The sequence below is a fragment of the Mustela erminea genome, chromosome 9, assembly GCF_009829155.1.
Source record: "Mustela erminea isolate mMusErm1 chromosome 9, mMusErm1.Pri, whole genome shotgun sequence".
NCBI classification, from domain to species: domain Eukaryota; kingdom Metazoa; phylum Chordata; class Mammalia; order Carnivora; family Mustelidae; genus Mustela; species Mustela erminea.
The window spans coordinates 68,807,681-68,832,252 of NC_045622.1; the positions used below are offsets into that span (position 1 = coordinate 68,807,681).

The following is a 24,572-nucleotide window of genomic DNA, read 5'->3' on the forward strand; positions in this document are numbered from 1 at the left end:
TCTAAATTCACAGGGAGGTATGGGGAGAGTGAGAGCAGGCTGCCATTCTCTCTGCAGTGTTAGGAAGGAAGGGGAGTGGGGAAAGAAATGAGATTAACCCTTACTGATGAGCAACTGCTCTGTGTGAAATAGTCACAACTGACATTATATAATTTCATCCTCCACCAGCTCTGTGACACAGACATTATAAGCACATTCCAAGTATGGAAACTGAGGCACAAAGAGAGCAGCAGTGTATGACTAGCTATAAGGACTTACTGTCTGATCGCTTCTCGGCCTTTTGGCTAAGATCAAGTGTAGGACTTACTGTCTGATACCCTTGCTTTATATCTGGGGTCAAGTCTTCCTATTAGGCCTTTATTCATAGTAAGTAACCTACCCTCTCCTAAGGCTGTAATCACCTATAAATGATGATATTCACTGTATTTCTTCAGAGTCACTGGGAGGATTCTGAAGGTCATAGAGAAAGCACTATTATGCCCAGCACCAACACTCAGCAAACCAGCAATTTATCATTGCCTAAGGCCACCCAGCAAGTAAGAACACAAGATTCCACATTTCTCTGATTTTAAGCTGAACTCAACTCAACTCAACTGTACTGTACTCACCTGGTTACATCTTAAGGCTCCTGAGATCCTGGCAGTGGAAAGCGGAGCTCAGGGGTGGGAACAGGGAACATTACTGGTGTGCGGAGATTATGAATGAGGGCAGTTAAGGCACACAGCTGATAGGCCTGCCCTACTTTGAGAACAGTACTTAGAATTGTTAAAAAAAAAAAAAAAAACAACAAAGTATAATTTTAAACTACATCTTGATTTAATTAAGGGAAAGGCTATAAATTATTAGCTAATAACATTTACCAATGTGGAAGGAAAAAGTCACCAGTAAAACTACTTACTTTACCCAATATATAGCAGTTATTTCACTTCCAATACTACTTAGTTTCTTTTAAATTATTTTTAAAGATTTGACTTATTTGTCAGAGAGTGAGAGCAAGCAGGGGGAGCGGCAGGCAGAGGGAGAAGCAGGCTCTCCACTGAGCAAGGAGCCTGATGTGGGACTCAATCCCTGGACCCGGGGATCATGACCCGAGCTGAAGGCAGATGCTTGACTGACTGAGCCACCCAGGCGTCCTGATACTATCTAGTTTCTAAAACTGCATGGCTCTCTTGCCTTTTTAGAGATTATGAAATGAGTTTTGTCACCTATGTTATTTATAAATCCTGTAGAAAAGTTTCTCACAGATAGCAGAATGGCACTAGTATCAATCTCCTGGCTAAAAGAAAAAAACTACCCTGTTTCCCTACTTATAAAAACAACTTTAGGGACGTCTGGGTGGCCTAGTCAGTTAAGCGTCTACCCTCAGCTCAGGTCATGATCCTTGGGTCCTGGGACTGAGTCCCAATCGGGCTCCTTGCTCAACAGGGAGCCTACTTCTCCCTCTGCCTGCTGCTTTCACTACTTGTACTCTCTCTCTGACAAATTTTTAAAAAAATCTTAAAAAACAAAACAAAACAACCCCTCCAAAACAACTTTAAATTATAATCACTTCTAATCCCAAAATGAAAGTAACTTCCTTCCTAAGAGCGCTAAGGGAGCGCTGAGAGCTCCCTCTAGTGTCGTGATAGCTAAATATAAGTGCCATTTAAGTCTCAAGATTTACAGGTTTATTCATTTCAATACCTTCATAGTATAAAGCCCTTACTTCGTGTCAGATACAATGTTTATTCTCTTACCACACATCATGGTCCTAATTATATGATCTTTTAATACGAACAACCACAACCTTTAAACGTATATTATAACGTAATTAAAAGAGCACAGTATGAACAGCCTCTGTAAGCTATCCAATTCAGTTTACATTTATTAAGGCACAAAGCTAAGAAAATTTTAATGAAGCAAATGGCTTAATGTAGTATAGATATCTGACATCTGTGTTAACTTCTTTCTCTCTGTTCTCCTTATTTATGAATTTAAGAAAATGGCAACGTAAGCCAATCTGATCCCACCAACAACAGCTGAAATATGTTAGGCAATTTCCTGAGAGTATCAAGAGAGATATTCTAGATGTAGAAGTTGAGGCATAACTTCTTGAGACTTTAAATACAATACTGTTTGCTTGTGAATATAAAACCAAAACCTTTAACATGCTAAGTCACTTTTCCTGTCCTACCATCTATGGGTATTCTATGAAAATGGATTCCCAGGACAAGTAAGATGAAGATAGAGTGGGTTAAACCCAACAAATCTGCTTCTTGACTGAAGGACCTCTCAGAATTTCTAGTATGCTAATGTCCATGGTGAATCTCCGGTGTAGGACAGTATGAAGCTGTTCCAAACTTACTGGACTATGGAATCCTTTATCTCCCAGAATATCTAATGATATCAAGGAAGCTAATGTTCAGTGGAACAGTTTGGGAAATGATCTAATCCAAAGTTTCATCAGTTCCTCTGCTTTCATCATAAATCTCCAGCACTTAATTTAATGCACCAAACTGACCCTTTCCTGCATTCCTAGTATTTTCCCCAGTGGGAGCCACTGACTTGGCTTTGAGATCTCAGTGCTGTGGTATCTCACATGTAATCCTTGTAATCCTCTGGTTCTTTCTGAGTAAAAAAGCCTGTGGCTTCAAAGTCTATGACATCACACAAGGTATCAATCTCCTTTACACTCCAAACAAATCATTTCACTGACTCCAGCGCTGAAATAGGAGATGCTGCTTTCACTCTTTCACAGACCTTATCTGCGGACACATCCTGACTGTAGCCTGAAGCCTCGCTGAAGGACAAAGCATAATAGCTCGGTGTTCAGACTTACCTAAAAGATCAGACCACCTCAATCATCCCCAAGGCAGGCAAGGGCCAAAAGGACAGCACAATCAGACCTTAGGGGACTCAGCACAGAAAGCCACACGGAAGCATACTGAGTGGCAAGGGTGGCCAAGCGGCAGTGTGAAGGAAGGAAAGGGGAGGCTGAGTTAAGGCTCCGAGGAGACACTGGCTCAGCACAGCTTTCTGAAGCCCCTGGAGTGGGATCCTCCCAGTGCAGTCTCAGTAACTGGCTGCAGCCAACATAATTCCACAAACATAAAAAAGACTCTGAGCTAAATGTGAATGATTAAAATATCTACTTCGGATTATTACTTTTTATTATGATTCAGGATAATTAAGAAGAGCATGTTTACTTAAATCAGGTTCACAATAGTCTTTTAAACTGAAGATGGATCTGTTTTCTCAAGTTATTTGATACTTTCCTCCTAGAGCTCAATTCCCAAAAAAAGCTCTTTGAACACAGTAAGACATTTTTAGAGATACTGATGTTGAAATAATAAATAAGTAAAAGTCAATCAAGTAAATCAAGGTCTGTCTCATTTCAGATCACCAAATTTGTAAATTCTCTTAACAAAGTTTGTATGCAAAACTCAAAGTGATTTAAATTTGTCATAGAAACCTATAACCCAACTAAAAGAAATCCATTGCTACATAACTAAAATTAGGTAATTATATATTTATTTATAAAATAACAAAAGATTTAGGAATAGATCTGTTTATTGTACTGTGAAAACGGTCTTGGTACATGTGAGAAACATTATATACTTTGAGGACAGCATTCAGAACTGTTAAGACAAAAGACAAAACTATAATTTTAAACTCAATCTTGATTTAAGGGAAAGGCTATAAATTATTGGCTGGAATGCATTCAGCATGAACTCAGATTCTATATAACATAAAGCATGAAAGAGTACAAAAGATGTTGGGAGTCCAATAAGCCCATACCTAAATTTTAACTGTAAAGCTGCAAGGACTTTTTGTTTATTCTTATATACTAGTTTTCTTCTGAGACAAGTTGATTTTATCTCCAAGACTTAAGGCCATTCCCTGTAAGGAAGAATGAAAATGTTCAGAATTATTAAATCTATATAAAACCAGTATGTTTTAGTTTTTTTTTTTTTTAAAGATTTTTATTTATTTATTTGACAGACATTACAAGTAGGCAGAGAGGCAGGCAGAGAGAGAGAGAGGAGGAAGCAGGCTCCCCACTGAGCAGAGAGCCCAATGCGGGGCTCGATCCCAGGACTCAGCCTGAGCCAAAGGCAGAGGCTTTAACCCACTGAGCCACCCAGGCGCCCCTGTTTTTGTATCTTAACCAAGCACCCATCAGTGATACATCAATAATGAAACCAAGGATATACAAAACAGACTCACCAAAACATTACTTTGTTAAGTACTTTTAGTACTTAATAAGTCACTAGATTTGTAGTTTGGACTTCAAAAAACTCTAAAGAACCCATTTCACAAACACCCTACGGGAATTAATCTTGGTTTAGGCAAATAATCCAGAGTGGTAGGTCCAAAAAGTGGGCCATCTTAATGAACCAAAAGTTTATTTCTATTCAGAGAATATTATTATTATATATAATGCATCTAATATATAAAACATTAGTACAACAGAAAATACTACATATAGAAATAATAAAGAAATAAATTCTTCCTTTTTGTTCAGTTCAGAGACAACCTCAAAAAGAAAAAAACAAAACACCCAGTTGTTACCTGACTCTTTGCACGAATTCTTATGTGGCCAGTAACAGGGGCCTCTGGTCCCTGTTGAATTGGCTTTTCAATGCTGACATTTGCAAGTGCATCTTCTCCAAATATGGACCGAGCATACAGGTTGGCTGCCATAAAGCCACAGTAACCAGAAAGAGCCTGGAAGAAATGTATGATATATTCAATACTTCACTAGAGAACAAATGACACATAAGCAAAGACCCGCAGCATATATAAATTATCATTTAAAATAGGATTTATTATGTGGTGGTGGTAACATGACTACATAAATGTGAAAACTCATAGAAACATATATATGAAAAGTGTGAATGTTACTGTGTCTATGTCATACCTCAATAAACGTGACTTTAAAGAAATAGCACTTACACCAGTTTGCATATATACATTCCCCATTTACTTACAGAGTTGTCTGACTACACCAGACCTTAAGCTCCATGAAGGAGAAGGAGAGACAATTTTTATTTTGCTCTCTTTTTTTTTTTTTTAAGATTTTATTTATTTATTTGACACAGAGAGAGAGAGAAATCACAAGTAGGAAGAGAGGCAGACAGAAGAGAGAAGGAAAGCAGACTCCCTGCTGAGCAGAGAGCCTGATGCTGGGCTCAATCCCAGGACCCTGAGAACATGACCTGAGCCGAACACAGAGGCTTAACCCACTGAGCCACCCACCCACCCCTATTTTGTTCATTTCTGTATAAAAGTAGCTCACAGAGTACTGGGCATATGATACTTGTGCACCTGCTAGAGTATTTGTTGAATAAACTAATATATGAATTAAAACCCATTTGTCTGGCAGAACTTTGCTGATAAAATTAGTTTTATAACATTAGCAAGAATTCTACAAAGAAAAAAAATTTCTTAAAGCTTCAGCTTCATTTTTATTTCTATTCTTTTTTCATATATACAGAACTTAGCAGAAAATTCCGTATTTGAAGAGATTTATTCTGACCCACAATCAGAGCCAAAAGAAGAGGTCACAGATATTTTTAATCCAGTATCAAAACCTATTTTGGAATGAGCCTTTACGGGTCATGATCTCAGGGTCCTGGGATTGAGCCCCGCATCGGGCTCTCCGCTCAGCAGGGAGCCTGCTTCCTCCCTTCTCTCTCTCTGCCTGCCTCTCTGCCTACTTGTGATCTCTGTCTGTCAAATAACTGAATAAAATCTTTAAAAAAATAAATAAATAAAGGCCATCACAAGTGTCTTAAAAAAAAAAAAAAGGAATGAGCCTTTAGCTGAAAGGGAGAAGACTGAAAAGAAAAATGAGTCTGACTATTCAGTTTGATCCCTGCACTAGAAACAAGCAGGTTGGTATATTCCAGTAGAAAGAGATAAGCAGACTGATGCATTCAACGAGATAACTTCTTTCAGCTAGTCTAGAATGTCACTGCTTTTCTCATGGTGAACAATAACAAAAATACACTAAAGGAAATACAAGTAAGCCAGGAATCGGCCATACTACTCTCTATCAGATTTAAGAAGTTCTTGGTCAAATCTTACCTTCTCTGGAGTGAGGCATTTCATGTTAGTTGACTTTAATATATGCTGTAAGTAGTCATTTAAGTCAATTATATTTGTGTTAACCGTCACCTGTACAGAGGGGAAAAAAAGGAGATCATAAACCTCACAATGAGAGAGTTGCATATTTCTGATCTTAGGGTTGAGAAAACAGACTCACATATCATATGGAACACCTTTCATGTATTTAGTGGGGCAGGTGGGCAAAAAAAAAGGTAAATAACACTTAACAAAATCCAACAAACTGCAAGGTGATATCAGAACTTGCATATACAGCTAATGTCATAGAAGATCAAAATGCTGCCTATAAAATATTTTTAATAAATATCAAGGCCACTGACTTTGTAAAACTTCTTCTAGATACTAGATTCAATGGTAGATTATTACTCATACATCCAAGGGATGGGGTATTATCTTTAATGTCTTGATCAATTAGACTAATCATACAACTGCTACCCTCATCAGTTTACAACAACTTACCACGCTACTTGCATAGTTTCTGGTTAAGACTAATTTGCAAGAATAGCTATTGAGAGACTGCTTCTTACGTCTGATACTTTTTTTAGTGGGACTACTCTTATCAGAGAATTCCTCAACACTAGCCAGAAAGGAAGATAAGGAGTTCAAGGAAATCTCCCAAGGACTAACTTTGTTTTCCCATTCGAATTCAGCCCACATCTGACGGAATTCAGCATCAGTGCACGTGGCAGGCTGGATATAGTCCATGATGTCGATGTGAATATCACTGAGGACTACACAATTTCTGTCACTTGCTGCTCCAGAGACATCATAAACTGCAATGTACACACAAAAAAAGGCCCTGAGTCACCAGAGGCAAATTTTAATTTAAAAAGCTTTAATATTTCCCAATAATAATTATGATATTAGCCAACTATTTATATAATGCTTAGTCTATCCTGGGCCATATTTTAAATGCTTCACAAAGATTTACCTCTTCAATAGTCCCTTCAATATTATGTTTGGGTATTATCATTGTCCATGTTATGGATGAGGAAACAGAGAAGTCACGTAAGTTGCTCAAGGTCACAGATCTGATTAAGTGGCAGGGGCAGGATTAAAACTCAGTCAGTATGTATGTAGCAGGTAAACAGTAGTATTCCCTCAGAGGTGCCTAACTAATATTTCTGAATGAATATTGAGGAGCCACAGTACTTAATAATACAAGATTATTTACTTCTATGACTACCTTATATACAGCAGAAAGTTGTCATCTGATTGGAGCCTATGTTTCCTCCTCCAAGCCTCCTCTCTTGACATTCCTCTATCTACTTTCAGTGAAAACTGAGGTCACTGAAAATAAGCTTAATTTCTAGCCCCACATCTAAAAACAAATTTCTCTCTCTCTGAATCCACACTCACTTCCCTACCCTTCATATCAGGGAAGTGCTGTCTCTTCTCTTCTAGATTCGTATTTTCTGCTATCTGTGATCCCTGCTCTGGTTCAGGACATCATTCCAGCAATCATTACCCACCTTCCTCTTAAGTTTTTACCTTCATATACCGGCTCTTCCCTTAGTCTATAAACATACTCACCTTAAAAAAATTCTCCTTCATCCCCCTTCTTCCATCTTCTGCCCTCTCTCATTCTTATCAAAACCACAGTTCTACACTCAGAACAGTCTACACATACTGTCCTTATTTCTCCAAGTCTTCAACCCACCACCACTGCCTAAGATATACCACAAACAATATTTAATTTCACTGATCATCAAAGCCAAAGGACTCTTCTTTTAGATTTCCTGCTACTTGACCTTTTGCAACTCCGGATACTTCTGGAAGATTTTTCCTTACTTCTCTATCACATTTCAGGTAGCTTTGTAGGATTCTCCTCATTTGACCAAGTTTTCAATATTGCTGTTCTCTTAGATTCAGTTTTCAAATCTCCCCTCTTCTCACCTGATGCCCTTAGTGATTTCTTCCATTTCTATGGTTTTCAAACAAGTACTTATCTCTAGTTTAGACCTCCTATTCAAGTGCCACACTCTTATCAAATTGCCCTTAGACATCTTTAGATATCCAAGCTTGAGATATTACTCAAGCTGCTCAAGACTTAACCTTAGTCTCGTTCTCAAATTTGTTCCTCTCCTATATTCCATTTTGGTGACTGCCAAAAATATCAACACAATAAACCCAATAAAAAAATTTAAGGATTACTCTAGTCACTCCCTCTTTAATCAGTCCACGTCCTGGGCATTCTCTTTCCTTAATATTGATAATACTCAGCCCTTCTCTCCAACCCAACCACTACTGCACTAGTTTGAGCTCTGTCATCTCTCACCTGTTCTACTGTAACAGTTAGTTGTACTAGTTAGTAGTTTCCGCCTCTTCTAACTGGTTGGGGGGGGGTGCCTCGGTGGGTTGTACTAGTTAGTAGTTTCTGCCTCTTCTAACTGGTTTTCTACAGTGCTATCACAGAAGTGTTTAATAACGGGCATGCCTGGGTGGCTCAGCTGATTAAGCATCCTTGACTCTTGATTTCAGTTCAGGTCATGACCTTAGGATCCTGAGGTTGAACCCCCACATCAGTCTCTGTGCTGAGTGTGAAGCCTGCTTAAGATTTTCTCTCTCCCTCTTGCTCTGCCTGCCCCCTCCCCCTGCCACCCAGCTCATGTGCATGCACTCTCTCTCTTAGAAAGAAAGAAAGAAAGAAAGAAGAAAAGAAAAGAGAAGAGAAGGAAGAAAGAAATGTTATCATGTAATTCACTGAGAATTCCCTAATGGTTCTAACCCTTTATATCCAGGACTAAGTCTGAAATCCTTAGCATGACAAGTAAAACTGAGCTCCCACTAACCTTCCTAACTTAATTTTTTTAAAAAAACTATTATTTATTTATTTATTTATTTATTTGACAGACAGAGATCACAAGTAGGCAGAGAGGCAGGGAGAGAGAGAGGGGGAAGCAGGCTCCCTGCTGAGCAGAGAGCCTGATGCGGGGCTCAATCCCAGAACCCTGAGACGAGCCAAAGGCAGAGGCCCTACCCACTGAGCAAACCCAGGCGCCCCCACCAACCTCATTTTTTAAACCACTACCCTCCAGCCCACTTTGAACTCCAACTGTATCAAACTACTTGCATTTGTTCCGGCTGAATCCTATCTGCAGAACACTTAACTAATCTTTCAGAATGCCACGTGAGCATCAGTTGTTCCACAAAGCCTTTCCTAACCTTCCCTCCCCTCCCCACTCTACCAACACTTTGAGAAAAATGACTGAATTCTACACAGGCTCCAACTTTACCTCACACAAGCTTCCTTTGTAGTATTTACCATTATTATTACGCATATTTTTTCTGCTTATCTGTCTTCCCTCACTCCACCACGTATTACCTGAGGAGAGATCTTTTGTCCTCACCATGGTAACCCCATTCCTACCACAGAACTTATTTAAAAAAATGCTTATTGACTGACTGAATGCCTCCATATAAGTTAGTCCCCACATTCCTATGGAACCTCTGCCTATACAAAATTTTAGACTCAGTTCAAACATTACCCCTTGATAACATATCCTCCTCCTCTATAAAGCCTTCCATATGGTTAGCATTTTTCCTCTGATCCCAAAGCATATAGTATATAAACTAGAACCTCTCACATTGTGTTGCACTTAAATATATTTTACTTATCTATTTCCTTCTTTTGCTTGGCAGTTTCTTGAGGACAATCTCTCTATGGTTCATTTCTGTACATCCATGAACACAATACAATGCTTAGTAGAATAGTAGGTGCCCCCATAAATGAGAGAGTGAATGAATGGATTCAGGTCCTGCCCTCAAGAAATGTCATACAACTGCTTATTACAGATATCCTTTAATAAAAAGATCACATGCTACAAAACAATTCCTTACCTATATTACCAAAAATTATTCCATTTTCTGTTGATGCTACTTTAACATTAGCTTTAATATTCGCAAAATCATGAGGAGCAAGAGTCAAAGGAGATGGTTTTTCCACAAGTTTCAGGTCTCCTAAAAAAAATATGGTTGCGATATGGTTAAAATATACATTAAATCACATACATCTCTCTCACATTTATCTCCCCCAAAATAAAATCTTAAAATGTATGCAGCTTAATAGCGTCTAGCAAAGTAAGGAACAAGAGAAAAGTTATGATTCAAATATTTTGAGGAGAAAATAAAGAAATCATTTAACATCTTATTATTCATATCAATTTGCACATTTTCTTTGAAAAAGTAACAGGTTCCTCAGAATTAGTTGGTGCGTGTGTGTGTGTGTACTTTGGGCTTACCATTCTTTTTCAATGATTGAGTATAAAGTTCTCAAAAAGCTTAAGTCTTAAACTATAGACTCCATTACAAAGAATGATAATCCACAGAAGATTTATAAATTTTTAGAAACATAGTTCATTAAAGAGGCATCAAGCTATGCTGAGGAAGATAGGGTAGAAGTTACCTTTTCCCTTAAAGTCCTTTAACTTTTGCTTAAAAGCCACATGGAATTTCCTAGAGGCACTGCACTTTTTTTTTTTTTTAAAGATTTTATTGGGACACCTGGGTGGCTCAGTTGGTTAAGCATCTGCCTTAGGCTCAGGTCATGATGCCAGGGTCCTGTAATCAAGTTCCACATCAGGCACCATGCTTGGCAGGGAGTCTGCTTCACCCGCTTCATCTGTCCCTCTCCCTGCTTACGCTCTCTGTCTCTATTAAATAAATTTTTTTTGAAGATTTTATTTATTTATTTGACAGAGAAAGAGATCACAAGTAGGAAGAGAGGCAGGCAGAGAGAGATGGGGAAGCAGGCTCCCTGATGAGCAGCGAGTGTGGGGCTCAACACCAGTACCCTGGGATCATGACCTGAAGACGAAGGCCGCTGTTTAACTGACTGAGCCACCCAGACGCCCTGGCACTGCACTGTTTCTATATACAATTTATATTTTCCAACTTCAAAGTCATTGTATAAGTGGTCAGAGAGAGTAAGATTGATGGGTTTTTATTAAGAATAAAAACACACCTTGAGTTGCTAATTGAAATAATAATATATTACTTTGGCTACATGTGGTAGGTATCAGCTATAGACTCAGAAATTGCCTAGTTCTGTTCTAAGGCAATTAAAAATTTAACTAAGTGAGCCATGTGGTAAATCTGTAAGTTAAACAACTCTTATTTTTATCTAGAAAAACTGACATTTGCTAGGTTGAGCTTACTGAATAAACCCATCTGGATGTACCAAGAGCAAAAACCTAAGAAAGTTAAGTACCACAGAGGTTCAGAAAATTGGAGCTGAAGGAGACTGAATATTAAATGTAAAACTAAGCCTTCACTAAAAATTCTTATACTGGGGCGCTTGGGTGGCTCAGTTGGTTATGCGACTGCCTTCAACTTAGGTCATGATCCCAGGGTCCTGGGATCAAGCCCCACATCGGACTTCCTGCTCAGCGGGAAGCCTGCTTCTCCCTCTCCTACTCCCCTGCAAGTCTTCCCTCTCTCGCTGTGTCTCTCTCTGTGTCAAATAAATAAATAAAATCTTTTTTTAAAAAAAGTTCTTATACTAAAAAGATTTCTTATACAAAACTTGTACATAACTCTTAATAATCTGTCATATAGACTTACTATATAACAAAATCTTTCCTTTATGGTAAATTTCCTTACCCAGAGTAGCTAACTCTAATGTGCAGTTCTGCAAAGTATCACTGGTTTGGTTTACAACAAGTACATCCAGGACAATATCATACTGGTTGACATGAACATAAGCTTCTGCATATACAGGATCTGAGAAACCCGTCAACTGGGTGACCTGTTAAACAAAAATAAAGAGAAAAATCAAGTGACTGAGACAATTTAACCAAACATATCCTAGCCAAATGACTAAGTCTGTTAGGTAAATTAACAGATGTACTTAGATCAGACAAGTCATTTTGAAACTGATACAATGAAATTGTTGTATAATATAGAGGTGGTAATTGCAAATGGGACATTAGAACTAACAGGTACTAGAGTTTACAGTTCAGTAGGAAAAAGATGTTAAATATGTTGAGCAGGGGCACCTGGGTGGCTCAGTGGGTTAAGGCCTCTGCCTTCGGCTCGGGTCATGATCCCAGGGTCCTGGGATCAAGCCCCGCGTCGGGCTTTCTGCTCGGCAGGGAGCCTGCTTCCCTCTCTCTCTGCCTGCCTCTCTGCCTGCTTGTGATCTCTGCCTGTCAAATAAATAATAAATAAAATCTTTTTTTTTTTTTTAAAGATTTTATTTATTTGTTTGACAGACAGAGATCACAAGTAGGCAGAGAGGCAGGCAGAGAGAGAGGGAGATGCAGGCTCCCTGATGAGCAGAGAACCCAAAGCGGGGCTCGATCCCAGGACCCTGAGACCATGACCTGAGCCGAAGGCAGAGGCCCAACCCACTGAGCCACCCAGGCACCCCAATAAATAAAATCTTTAAAAAAAAAAAAATATGTTGAGCAAATACCTTAAACATGATCTCAGTTTAAGGACTGAATAGATTTGGATACATTTTCAGATAAATCCCTCAGTATCTCAATTCACTAGTTGCTCTCCAAAACTTGGGAACTAAATAAAATACAAATCACATGGTAGTCCCTGCTACCTAAATTCAAGAACTAAATAGATTATACAGTAAGAAATGTTTGTAATTCCAAGAAGATAAATTTGATATGCTCCCCCCCAACCAAAGTAAAACAAAAAACAAAAAACAAAAAAACCCCCAAGTACAGCACTTTAAACTTAATACTGTAACCCAAACCACGTGCAACAAAAAATAGATTAAAACTGGATTATATCAGGCTCCTGGGTGGCTCAGTTGGTTGAGAGACTGCCTTCAGCTCAGGTCATGATTGCAGAGTCCCAGGATCAAGTCCCGCATTGCACTCCCAGCTCCACAGGGAGTCTGCTTCTCCCTCTGACCTTCTTCCCTTTCCTGCTCTCTCTCTCTTTCTATCAAGTAAATAAATAAATAAAATCTTAAAAAAAAAAAAACCTGAATTATATCAAAATGAAAAATTTTTGTGCATCAAAGGACTTTATTAACAGAATGAAAAGACAACCTACAGAATGGAAGAAAATATTTGCCAACCATACATCTGATAAGGGACTTGTGATCCAGCAAATTCACCTCTGGGTATAACCCAAAAGAAATGAAATTAGTGCCTCAAAGAGGTATTTGTGGACCATGTTCATAACAGCATTATTCACAACAGCCAAAAGGTGGAAGCAACCCAAGTGTCTGTCAACAGATAAATGGATAAACAATATGTAGTATATATTCATAATGAAGTATCATGCAGCCTTAAAAAAGAAATTCTGACACATTCTACAATATGGATGAACCTTGAAGACATTATGTTAAGTGAAATAAGCCAGTCACGAAAGGGCAAATGATTCTACTAATATAAAGTACCTGGAGCAATCAAATTCATAGTGACAGAAAGCAGACTGTGGTTTCAGCGACTGAGGGGAAGGGAGTGTGGGGAGTTACTGTTCAATGGGCATGAGTCTTAGCTTTACAAAATGAAAAAAGTGCTGGAGATGGATGGGATGATAGTGACGGCTGCACAATGATGTGCACATACTTGGTGCCACTGAACTGTACACTTAAGGATAGTTAAGAGGATAATTAATAATATGCAAATTTTGTATAATTTTGCATATTATAAATTTATTACAAAATTTTAAAATGTATAACTGTAATATTATCAACATCAATTCCTAAATTTAACGGAGAGAAAGTGTTTCAGTAGTTCTAATTCTACTACTAACCTTATCTTGGACCAATTAATCTAAGACTGCTTATTCATCTAATAGAAGGGACTATTTGAGTCTGACTTGTAAATTTATATATTTTAAGAGTAGGAAAAATTTCTCTATAAAATCTGACATGGAAGTCAATACACTAAGAATATAAAAGTGGAGCTGTCCTGTTTAAAGTAACAGGGGACAGGAGAAACAGGGCAGGATGTCAGAGTAGAGGCCAGAGCCCAGCCCTTTACGTTTTAGTTAATCTTCAGGGGCTTGGGTGGCTTAGTCAGTTACATGTCCAACTCTTAATATCTGCTCAGGCCTTGATCTCAGGGTTGTGAGTTTAAGCACCACATTGAAATAAACAATTTTTTTTTTAAGTTTTAGTTAATCTTTATGGATCTCCCAGTTTACATGTTACTCTACGATTCCACACACAACTGAAACAAGTTGTAAAGCCATCTACTAGACGTATAGTACTAGTGTACAGTAAAATATCAGCATCTGAGTATTATTTATTTATTTATTTTTAAAAATTTTATTTATTCATTTGAGAGAGAGAGCACAATCTGCAGGAGTAGCAGAGGGACAGGAAGAAGCAGGCTCTCCACTGAGCAGGGAGCCTAACACAGGGCTGGATCCCAGGACCCTGTGACCATGACCTGAGCTGAAGGCAGACACTTAACCAAGTGAACCACCCAGGTGCCCCAGCATCTGAGTTTTAATTCCTGTTTCATGAGCCTATCAATCATAGTGACTTGAAAAAACTGATGCTATATAACAAGTTATTTTTTCTTTTAAAAAACACTGGGAGACTAGCCACTTCCTAATTACTACTTTCTTAAGTGGCTCATTTAAATAATTTACTCATTTAAATAATTTACCAACATATTTGACATTTTGTTACCTTGTTAAGTTTAGATGCGAGGGGATCTGCTGCCTCTTTCCTCTGTGTGTTGCCCATTGCTGCCAGCAAGCTCAGCTGAAACTGATCTTCCTTGCAGTTCATTTCATTCTTTGCAGTTAGTTGCATAAAGGAAATGGGGTCATCAGGCTGTACTGTCACATTCCTCTTTTCAGATTCTTTCTATGTTGAGAAAACAATACATCTCTCTTTAATATGGAAAAAAAGACAGTTTTCTGTAGACCTATAATAGGGACTGCCCTCATATAGAACCGAAAAACCAAGAGAATTTTTTAAAAACCCACAAACCACTTTTAGTAAGTACTCATAAATACCTTACCTTCTGGGATAATTTCTCTTCTTCAAGTTTAGCAGACAACATGTGAGAAAGGGACTGTCTGCACTCCTTATTGAAAATGTCATTCATTAAAGGTGAACATTCAGACAAGACCTTGAGGCACAGGGAAATTCGATCTACATCATCATCTGTAATTGGCTTCTTAGGAAGAGACGATTTTCCCAAATGAAGGATAGTGGCCATGAGCAACATAGCCTCAGCAACAAAAGACTAGAAAAGTAAAGAAATGGATTATTTACTGTCATGGTCCTCCAATTCAGTAATGTCACTTTATTGTAACTTCAAAATCCAAAAAATAAACCTAATTTTCACTTCACCCGAATAAGAATTCAAGTGCTTTAGATTTTTATCTCCGTATGTTTGATGTCCCCTTTTCCTTCCTATCTTTTTAACCGCCACCTTCCAATACCTTCATTAACTTTCAACTGAAAAATAGCAACAGCTTTATAACTGTTTCCCTCACTCTAATCCCTTCACATGCCAATGCTGTCTTTTTAAAAATTCTAACTACAGGGGCACCTGTTTGGCTCAGTTGGTTAAGCATCTGCCTTTGGCTCAGGTCAGGGTCCTGGGATAGAGCCTGGCATAAGGCTCCCTGCTCTGCGGGAAGCTTGCTTCTCCCTCTGCCTCTCCCTGCAGTTCCCCCTGCTTATGTTCTCTCTCTCCCTCTCTCTGTCAAATAAATAAATAAATTTTTCAAAAAAAAAAAAAAAAGATTTAATTTATTTATTTGACAGAGATCACAAGTAGGCAGAGAGACAGGCAAACAGAAAGGAAGGGAAGCAGGCTCCCTGCTGAGCAGAGAGCCCGATGCGGGGCTTGATCCCAGGACCCTGGGATCATAACCTGAGCCAAAGGCAGAGGCTTTAACCCACTGAGCCACCCAGGTGCCCATAAATAAATAACATCTTAAAAAAATTTTTTTTTTTAAATTCCAACTACAGAAAAGTTTCAGTATAAAGAAAGAATACAGAATATAAGAATATAAGAATATAAGAATAGATACACTTTACCAGTTGCTTACATTATGCCGTATTTGCCTTCTTATTCTACCTATTCATGTACACCTACTTTTTTGGCTAAACATATGAAAGAAGGGTTCTTCACCCTCTAAGCACTTTAGCATAAATCTCTTAAGAATCAGGACAGTTGGGGCACCTGGGTGGCTCAGTGGGTTAAAGCCTCTGCCTTCGGCTCAGGTCATGATCCCACGGTCCTGGGATCGAGCCCCACATCGGGCTCTTTGTTCGGCAGGGAGCCTGCTTCCCTTCCTCTCTCTGCCTGCCTCTTTGCCTACTTGTGATCTATCTGCCAAATAAATAAAGAATCAGGACAGTTTCCTTTAGAACCACAGGATCATTATCTCACCTGAGAAACAAAACAGTCCCCAAAACTGTCTGCAAATAAATTTTCCTAACGTCACCAAGTGTTTTTATGTTTTTTTTTTTTTTTTAATACAGGATCAGCTTCATGCATTTTATTTGACTGTTATTCTCTTTAGTCCCTTTTAACCTAGACCAGTCCCCCTGATTCTTTGTATTGTTTCCCATCACAATGACTTTTTAAAAAAGGCTGGGCCAGTTTTGTAGAATGTCCCCCACTTTTGGTTAAATACTAGATAGGTGATGTTTTATATCTCTTACTGTACTGCATTAGGAACACAAAATGTCAGGCTGCCCCATTATTGGTGGCACAAAGTGTGATCCCTTGCTGCTGCTATCTTAATCCTTATTGTGCACCAATTACTTCACTCTACATTCAAGTACCTTCAGTGACTTCCAATAGCCTTCATGTTGAAGTTTGTACTACCTAGCCTGCTATTCAGTTTCCACAAGTGACTCCAACTTGGTTTTTTAGTATTGTGTACAATTATCCAGACACATGCTCTATATCCCTGTCAACCCATCTTTGGCTAAATGATACTCTGCAAACATGCCTGAAAAGACTCCCAGAGGCCTGGGAACAAACGAGCAGAAGAATGAGTGTAATAATCCTGAGTCTGGATACAGTCTCCGGAAGAAGAAGAAAGGGGAAGAAACAGGAAAAAATAGCTACAGAATCATGGCCAAGGGGCACCTGGGTGGCTCAGTCGTTAAGCGTCTGCATTCGGTTCAGGTCATGATCCCAGGGTCCTGGATCGAGCCCCACATTGGGCTCCCTGCTCAGCGGGAAGCCTGCTTCTCCCTCTCCCACTCCCCCTGCTTGTGTTCTTGCTCTTGCTCTCTCTGTCAAATAAATAAATAAAATCTTAAAAAAAAAAATATGGCCAAAAAGTACCCATATTTAATGAAAACTATAAACCTACACATCCAAGAAGCCCAATGAACCAGAAACAAAGGAAACATGAAGAAAACCACACCAAGACAAACCCTAATCAAAGTACTGAAACCTATGATAGAGAGAAAATCTAAAACCAGCCAGAGGGAACAGGACACATCCACATAGAGGTGTAAGAATGAAAGCAGGCTTCTCATCAGAAAGCCAGAAGATACTTGTGCTACATCTTCTTTTTTTTTTTTTTTAAAGATTTTATTTATTTATTTGAGAGAGAATGAGTGAGAGAGAGCACGAGAGAGGAGAAGGTCAGAGGGAGAAGCAAACTCCCCAAGGAGCTGGGAGCCCGATGTGGGACTCGATTCTGGAAGTCCGGGATCATGACCTGAGCCGAAGGCAGTTGCTCAACCAACTAAGACACCCAGGTGCCCTTTGTGCTACATCTTTATAGTAAACTGCAGCCAGAAGACAATGTAGTAACCTCTTTATAGAACCAAAAGAAAAAAACCATCAATTTAGAATTCTATATCCATAAAGGCATCTTTCAAAAATGAAGGAAAAATAAGGCTACTTCAGACAAATAAAAACCAAGAAAATTAATTGTCAACAGACATCATATAAGAAAAGTAAAAGCAAAGGGTACCTGGGTAGCTCAGTTGGTTAAGCATCTATCTTCAGCTTAGGTCATGATCCCAGGGTTCTGGGATCGAGTCCCGTATTGGGCTGTCTGCTCAGAAGAGAGCCTGCTTCTCCCTCTGCCTCTGCCCCTTTCCCCACCCCCAACTAGTGCTCTCACTTGCTCTCTTGCTCTTAAATAAATAAATAACTTTTTAAAAAGTCTCTTATTAGGGGCGCCTGAGTGGCTCAGTGGGTTAAAATCTGTGCCTTCGGCTCAGGTCATGATCTCAGGGTCCTGGGATCGAGCTCCACATTGGGCTCTCTGCTTAGCAGGGAGCCAGCTTCCCCCTCTCTCTGTGCCTGCCTCTCTGCCTGCTTGTGATCTACCAAATAAATAAATAAAATCTTTTTTTTTTAAGTCTCTTATTAAAAAAAATATTAAAGCAAAGCCTTTAATATTTGGTATATAAAAGGTATACAACCAGGGAAACTCTAGAAAAGGCGTAAGTGAAGGAGAGTCAGGGAAGTGATAAACAACCCAACTTCCTGCCTTGTACTACATGTGACAAACTTCATGAACCAGTTACTAGTAAACTGGTTCTCTTTAACAAGTATCAGCAAATGCACAAATGGTCTCCCAGTCTGCAGAACTGAGCAGCTATTCCATGAAAAGAAATCAAACTGGACCCAGATACAAATCTTTGGAGACTTTTAAAAAAGCAAAATTTAAAGAACAGACAATTACTCTGCGACAAAAACCTAAATAAAGAAACAGCCCACAGAGAGCTGCAAAATAATTATCACCCACAAATCAAAATAAATTGATAAAAAAGAGATAAAGAGGGGCACCTGGGTGGTTCAGTCGGTTAAGCATCTGCCTTAGGCTTAGGTCGTGATCCCAGGGTTCTGAGATGGCCTGAGCTGGGCTCTCTGCTCAGTAGGGGGCCTGTTTCTCCCTCTCCCTGTGCATATCTCTCTCTCTGCCAAATAAATAAATAAATAATCTTTTTTTTTTTTTTAAAGAGAGATAATACACCTCATAATTTACTTGGCTCTCTAAATCTCACTTACGACTCTCTTCATGATGGAATTTAAAAAAAAAATCCTTTTGAAAATTCCAATCTAAAATGGGAGCTTAAGTAAATGAAGGAATCTAATGGACTACTATACAGCTATTAAATACAAGGATTAGGAAGGTCTTAGAGGAACATGGGACTGTTTGCTAAAATGTGAAGTGAAGCTGCAGTGCTATAAAACACAGAATGATCAATACTGGGAAAAACATTGTTCCACAGAGAAAAGCTGTATTAAACTCTTTCAGGAGAAGGAAGGATTTTTGTTATCATATTTGGTAATATAATTCTATCTTTTGATGTTTCTATCTCCACTATAATTTTTTTTAAAGATTTTATTTATTTGTCAGAGAGAGAGGGAGAGAGAGCGAGTACAGGCAGACAGAACGGCAGGCAGAGACAGAGGTTGAAGCAGGCTCCCTGCCGAGCAAGGAGCCCAATGTGGGACTCGATCCCAGGATGCAGGATCATGACCTGAGCCAAAGGCAGCTGCTTAACCAAATGAGCCACCCAGGCGCCCCTCCACTATAATATTAATAAGATTTGTACTTCAGTCCTCTTGCCATGAGTGATTTTTTTTTCTTAGTTTTTATATATCACTTCTTATTTTAACAATTTAAAAATGAATAAAAATTAAACACATTCACAGGCACCTGGGTGGCTCAGTGGGTTATGCTGCTGCCTTTGGCTCAGGTCATGATCTCAGGGTCCTGGGATCGAGTCCCGCATTGGGCTCTCTGCTCAGCAGGGAGCCTGCTTCCCTCTCTGCCTTTCTGCCTACTTGTGATCTCTGTCAGATAAATAAATATAATCTTTTAAAAAATAAAAACAACATATTTACAATTCCTTTTTTCTTTTCTTTTTTTTTTTAAGATTTTTACCATCCATTTGACAGAGAGAGAGACAGTGAGAGCAGGAACACAAGCAGGGGGAGTGGGAGAGGGAGAAGCAGGCTTCCTACTGAGCCCAGAGCCTGATGTGGGGCTTGATCCCATAACCTCAGGACCACAACCCGAAGCCAAGGCAGATGCCCAACCGACTGAGCCACCCAGGTGCCTCCACATTCACAATTCTACCACAGAAAGATTTTTTTAAATGAAGACAAAGTGAAGATTTTTTTCAGACAAATGAAAGCTGACAGAATTCTTTATGAACAGACATGAATTATAAGAATGATCAAGTTCTTTAGGCAGAAAGAATCACTTGGAAATCTGAATTTACACAAAAGAATGAAAATGAAAAGCCCCATAAATGGCAAATATGTGGGTAAATATAAGACTGTTTTCTCATTAAAAAAAAAAGAAATTAAATATAAATAAATATATATATATATATATATATATATATATATATATTTTTTTTTTTAAAGAAGATTGACTATTGGGGGCACCTGGGTGGCTCAGTGGGTCAAGGCTCTGCCTTCAGCTCAGATCATGATCTCAGGGTCCTGGGATCAAGCCCCACATTGGGCTCTCTGCTCAGCAGGGAGCCGGCTTCCCCTTTCTCTCTGCCTGTCTCTCTGCCTACTTGTGATTTCTCTGTCAAATTAAAAAATAAAAAAGAATATTGACGGGACGCCTGGGTGGCTCAGTGGTTTAAGCAGCTGCCTTCGGCTCAGGTCATGATCCCAGCGTCCTGGGATCGAGTCCCACATCGGGCTCCTTGTTCGGCAGGGAGCCTGCTTCTCCCTCTGCCTCTGCCTGCCATTCTTCTGCCTGTGCTTGCTCTCTCTCCCTCTCTCTGACAAATAAATAAAATCTTTAAAAAAAAAAAAAAAAAAAAGAATATTGACTGTTTACAACAGATAAGTACGTAAACAAAAACAGCACATTATACAAGCTTAAAAAGGAAAGAAATTCTGACACACGCTACTATATGGATGACCTTTTTTTAAAAAAGAGTTTTATTTAGAGGCGCCTGGGTGGCTCAGTGGATTAAGCCACTGCCTTCGGCTCAGGTCATGATCTCGGGGTCCTGGGATTGAGTCCCGCATCGGGCTCTCTGCTCAGCAGGGAGCCTGCTTCCCTCTATCTCCCTCTCTGCCTGCCTCTCTGTCTGCTTGTGATCTCTCTCTGTCAAATAAACAAATAAAATCTTTAAAAAAAAAAAAAAGAGTTTATTTATTTGACAGAGAGAGTGAGCGATCACAAGTAGGTAGAGGGGGGAAGCAGGCTCCCAGCTGAGCCGAGAACCCAATGCGGGACTCCATCCCAGGACCCTGAGATCATGACCTGAGCTGAGGACATAGGCTTAACCCACTGAGCCACCCAGGCGCCCCATATATGGATGGACTTTGAAAACATTATGCTAAGCAAAATAAACCAATCGTGAAGGACAAATTTTTATGATTCTACTTATATGAGGTATGTAGAATAGGCAAATTCATAGAGGCAGAAGGCAGAATGGTGGTTGCCAGGGACTGGTGGGGAGGACTATGAGAGGATTATTGTTCACTAGGTACAGTTTCAATTTGGGATAATGAAGTTCTGAAGATGGATGGTGGTAATGGCCATGCAACAATATGAACATACTTAATGTCACTGAGTGGCACTTTTAAAAATGGTTAAAATGGTAAACTTTACATTATGTATATTTTACTGTAAAGAAAAAAAATGCCAAAAAAAAGTCACCCAGAAAGGTACTTGAACTTCGTCCTATTCCCACCTCTCGACTTCTTACAACTAATTATGCCCCCCTTCATACCCAAGCCCAGCCATATACTAGATAAATAAGAAATGTAAAAAAATATAAAAATAAAATAAATGATGCATATATATGTATATAAATACACATACACAAATAATTTTTAACTGTTCAAAGCAAAAATAATAGCAATGCATGTTACGGCTGATAGCATGACACACAGAAATAAAAGGCAGGAAAACAGCACAAAAGGTTGGGGGAAATGGAAATAGATTACTGTCAATGAGTGTACAGTCAGAATGGGTCAGAAGCTATGATGAAGGTATAAACTGTGGATGAAAATACATTTAAGAGACATTTCCGGGACAAAACAGACAATGACTCTTTCGATGAAAATGCTTGAGAGAGAGGTCTTTCCTTCTCTGGGCCTTGACTGGTCCTAGCAAGCAAATGACTGACTTCATAAGCCCTTACATCTCTTCCACTGGACTAATCACAAGGTAACATTATTGTTATTAGTTTGTCAATTTTACAATAACATTTTATTACTATGTCCATTTCCCCCATTACATAAGCTCTTTAATGATAAGAACTTCAGCATTCACTTTTAGGTCCTTCACTGTCCAATGCCTATGGTAGGCACTCAACATTTGCTGGGTAAATGAAGGATAAATGAACTTACATTTTGCTTTTTCTTCTCCTGAACCAAAGCTACATAGCGCAAGGCAATCTTGGTCAGAGTTGTGGCAAGGGAGGCAGCAACAAAGAAATCTCCATCCAGAAGGAAGCCTCTCAGGGGAGGTCTGCAAAGCAATCAAGGAAAATGAAATCCAATTAATTTCTTAAGCAGCATACAGCTTTTGCAAAAATGATTCAAATAAGCCTACTTAACACTCTCACTGCTACCCTTCAGTGAGGAGGATCTCAATTAGCTCCCTCTTTAGCTTTTAGAAGAAAAATGGAAAAAGGAAAATATACATGGTTTTATAACTTATCTTCAAAAGAACTAGAGCCAAGTCAATATGGAAAGAGAAAATGATTTGAAGTCTATGCACTAGAGCCAAAGAGCATTCAAATTCCGGTTTATCTATTTATTGTGTCCCTATGGGTCAGTTACAAACCTTCCTAAGCCTCAGATTCCTCTTCTGTAAAATGGGGATAATAATAAACTGTAACTCAATGAGTTGCTGAAGATTACAAGGGACAAACTACTTAGTACAATGCCTAACATATAGTAAGCAATGATTAAAATTTTAGGCATTATTTTTGTCATGTTCATTATAATACTGGAGAGCAAAGTAAGGCAAAAAAATTTAAAATTTTATTCCATCAATTAGGTGGAAAATCTTCAAAATATGTTTCCCAAGCACTAACACAGGCAACAAAATTCACAGTTACCTCCACTTAGCATTTTCTTTAGATCTTCTTTTTAGGATTGTATTTATTTGAGAGAGTGAATGCATGCACAAGGGGAGAGGGACAGAGGAAGAGAGAGAGAGAGAGGCAGACTCCCCGCTGATTGGAGAGCCTGATGTGGGGCTTGATCCCAGAACTCTGAGCCAAAAATCAGATGCTTAACTGACTGAGCCACCCAGGTGCCGCTCCACTTAGCAATTTCTATATGAGCAATATAATTTTAAATAGAATAGTTATTTCAATGAAAACAGTTTTAGGAAAAAGAGGAGTAAAACCATCAATGTAATTCCTGAGAGAAATTAAACCTCCTTTCAAGTATCTTAAATGCCAAAGATTTCCAAAAAGCAAGTAAGAGGGAAAAAAATCACTTGACTGTACTATACTCAGGAGTAATAGTTTAATAAAAAGTATAGATGGTAGGGCACAGGTGCTGCAGATTACCTTTCTTCTTCTTTCTTTGTGGGTCGAGAACTGCTAAGTGCACTCTGAGTTGCATAGGTGCCCATCTCAGTTACCAACTTCTGAACCGGCCCCACAGTTATTTCCTCTTCAGGTTTTAATTCGCCAGCTTCTTTCTTTATTTCTGACTCTACAATTGGGATCTAAAAATCAATTGGAAACGTCAGTCTAATAATAATATCAATAGAAGCAAAATCATATTTAAATATTCAATCATTTCTATGGAGAAGGCAATTCCCCCAATGGGATTTTTGCAACTCTGCATTCAATATTCTTTCCTTCCCAAGGAAAGAAATTTTTCTTTTTTTCCTAAGTGAAACTCCTTTTTTTCCTTTTCTTCCTAAGTGAAAAATCTCAAGTCCAGTCACGCTAAGAAATTTATATCCAAGGTTTTGGAGTTAATTAATGGGGGAAGCAAGACTGTAACCCAGATCTCTTCACAAACAATGTTCTTCCTACTCTACCATATGGTTATTTGGATGAGGAAACACTGCCAGTTTTAGTACATTAATAGTCTAATGTTAGCATGGTTCTTGTAATACTCGCATTCTCTTTTCAGAATACATAGGCTAACACAGAGTTTTAAAAGTCTTTCCTTTAAATAGAATCTTACCTGAAAGGGTAAAGAAGACAGACAATAGAACAGGAGTTATGGATCCATGCAGGGAGAGGGATGCCCCTAATACCCCACAGCCTCTAAGCTTTATCTGGGTAATTAAAACACATTTTTTAGTGTTTTTAACTCCAACACTACTAAATAAAAATACAAAAGCAAACCACCACATAAAAGTCAGATTTACTAAAGTAAAAATCACCATATATAGTAGCATTTACTGAAGTAAAACATACCTCCCCAAGGGACCTGCGGACCTCAGTCATCACACTCTGAATGTCTTCCTTGGTACTACAGTATTCTCCCAGGATCCATAATGCTCCTCGGTAAATCCTAAGGGAAGAACAAGTTCTGAAACACTGACACTGCTAACAAATCTTAAAGGAGAGATCTTTCTCTGTGAAT

The 24,572-nt window shown here is 38.8% G+C and overlaps 1 protein-coding gene across 1 annotated transcript in view; it reads right to left on the reverse strand.

The window, feature by feature from the left end:
- Positions 1–3,488: 3,488 nt before the first annotated feature.
- Positions 3,489–24,572, reverse strand: part of COPB1 (COPI coat complex subunit beta 1) — a 40,042-nt gene continuing 18,958 nt past the window's right edge. The window contains exons 12-22 of the mRNA XM_032358157.1: positions 24,404–24,500; positions 23,537–23,697; positions 22,362–22,482; positions 15,054–15,281; positions 14,717–14,896; positions 11,710–11,854; positions 9,949–10,068; positions 6,736–6,881; positions 6,070–6,159; positions 4,552–4,707; positions 3,489–3,879 (exon numbers count right to left, since the gene is read on the reverse strand). Coding sequence (XP_032214048.1) covers positions 3,820–3,879; positions 4,552–4,707; positions 6,070–6,159; positions 6,736–6,881; positions 9,949–10,068; positions 11,710–11,854; positions 14,717–14,896; positions 15,054–15,281; positions 22,362–22,482; positions 23,537–23,697; positions 24,404–24,500 — 1,504 coding nt within the window. The 3' untranslated portion in view covers positions 3,489–3,819. The remainder of the gene's footprint in view (positions 3,880–4,551; positions 4,708–6,069; positions 6,160–6,735; positions 6,882–9,948; positions 10,069–11,709; positions 11,855–14,716; positions 14,897–15,053; positions 15,282–22,361; positions 22,483–23,536; positions 23,698–24,403; positions 24,501–24,572) is intronic.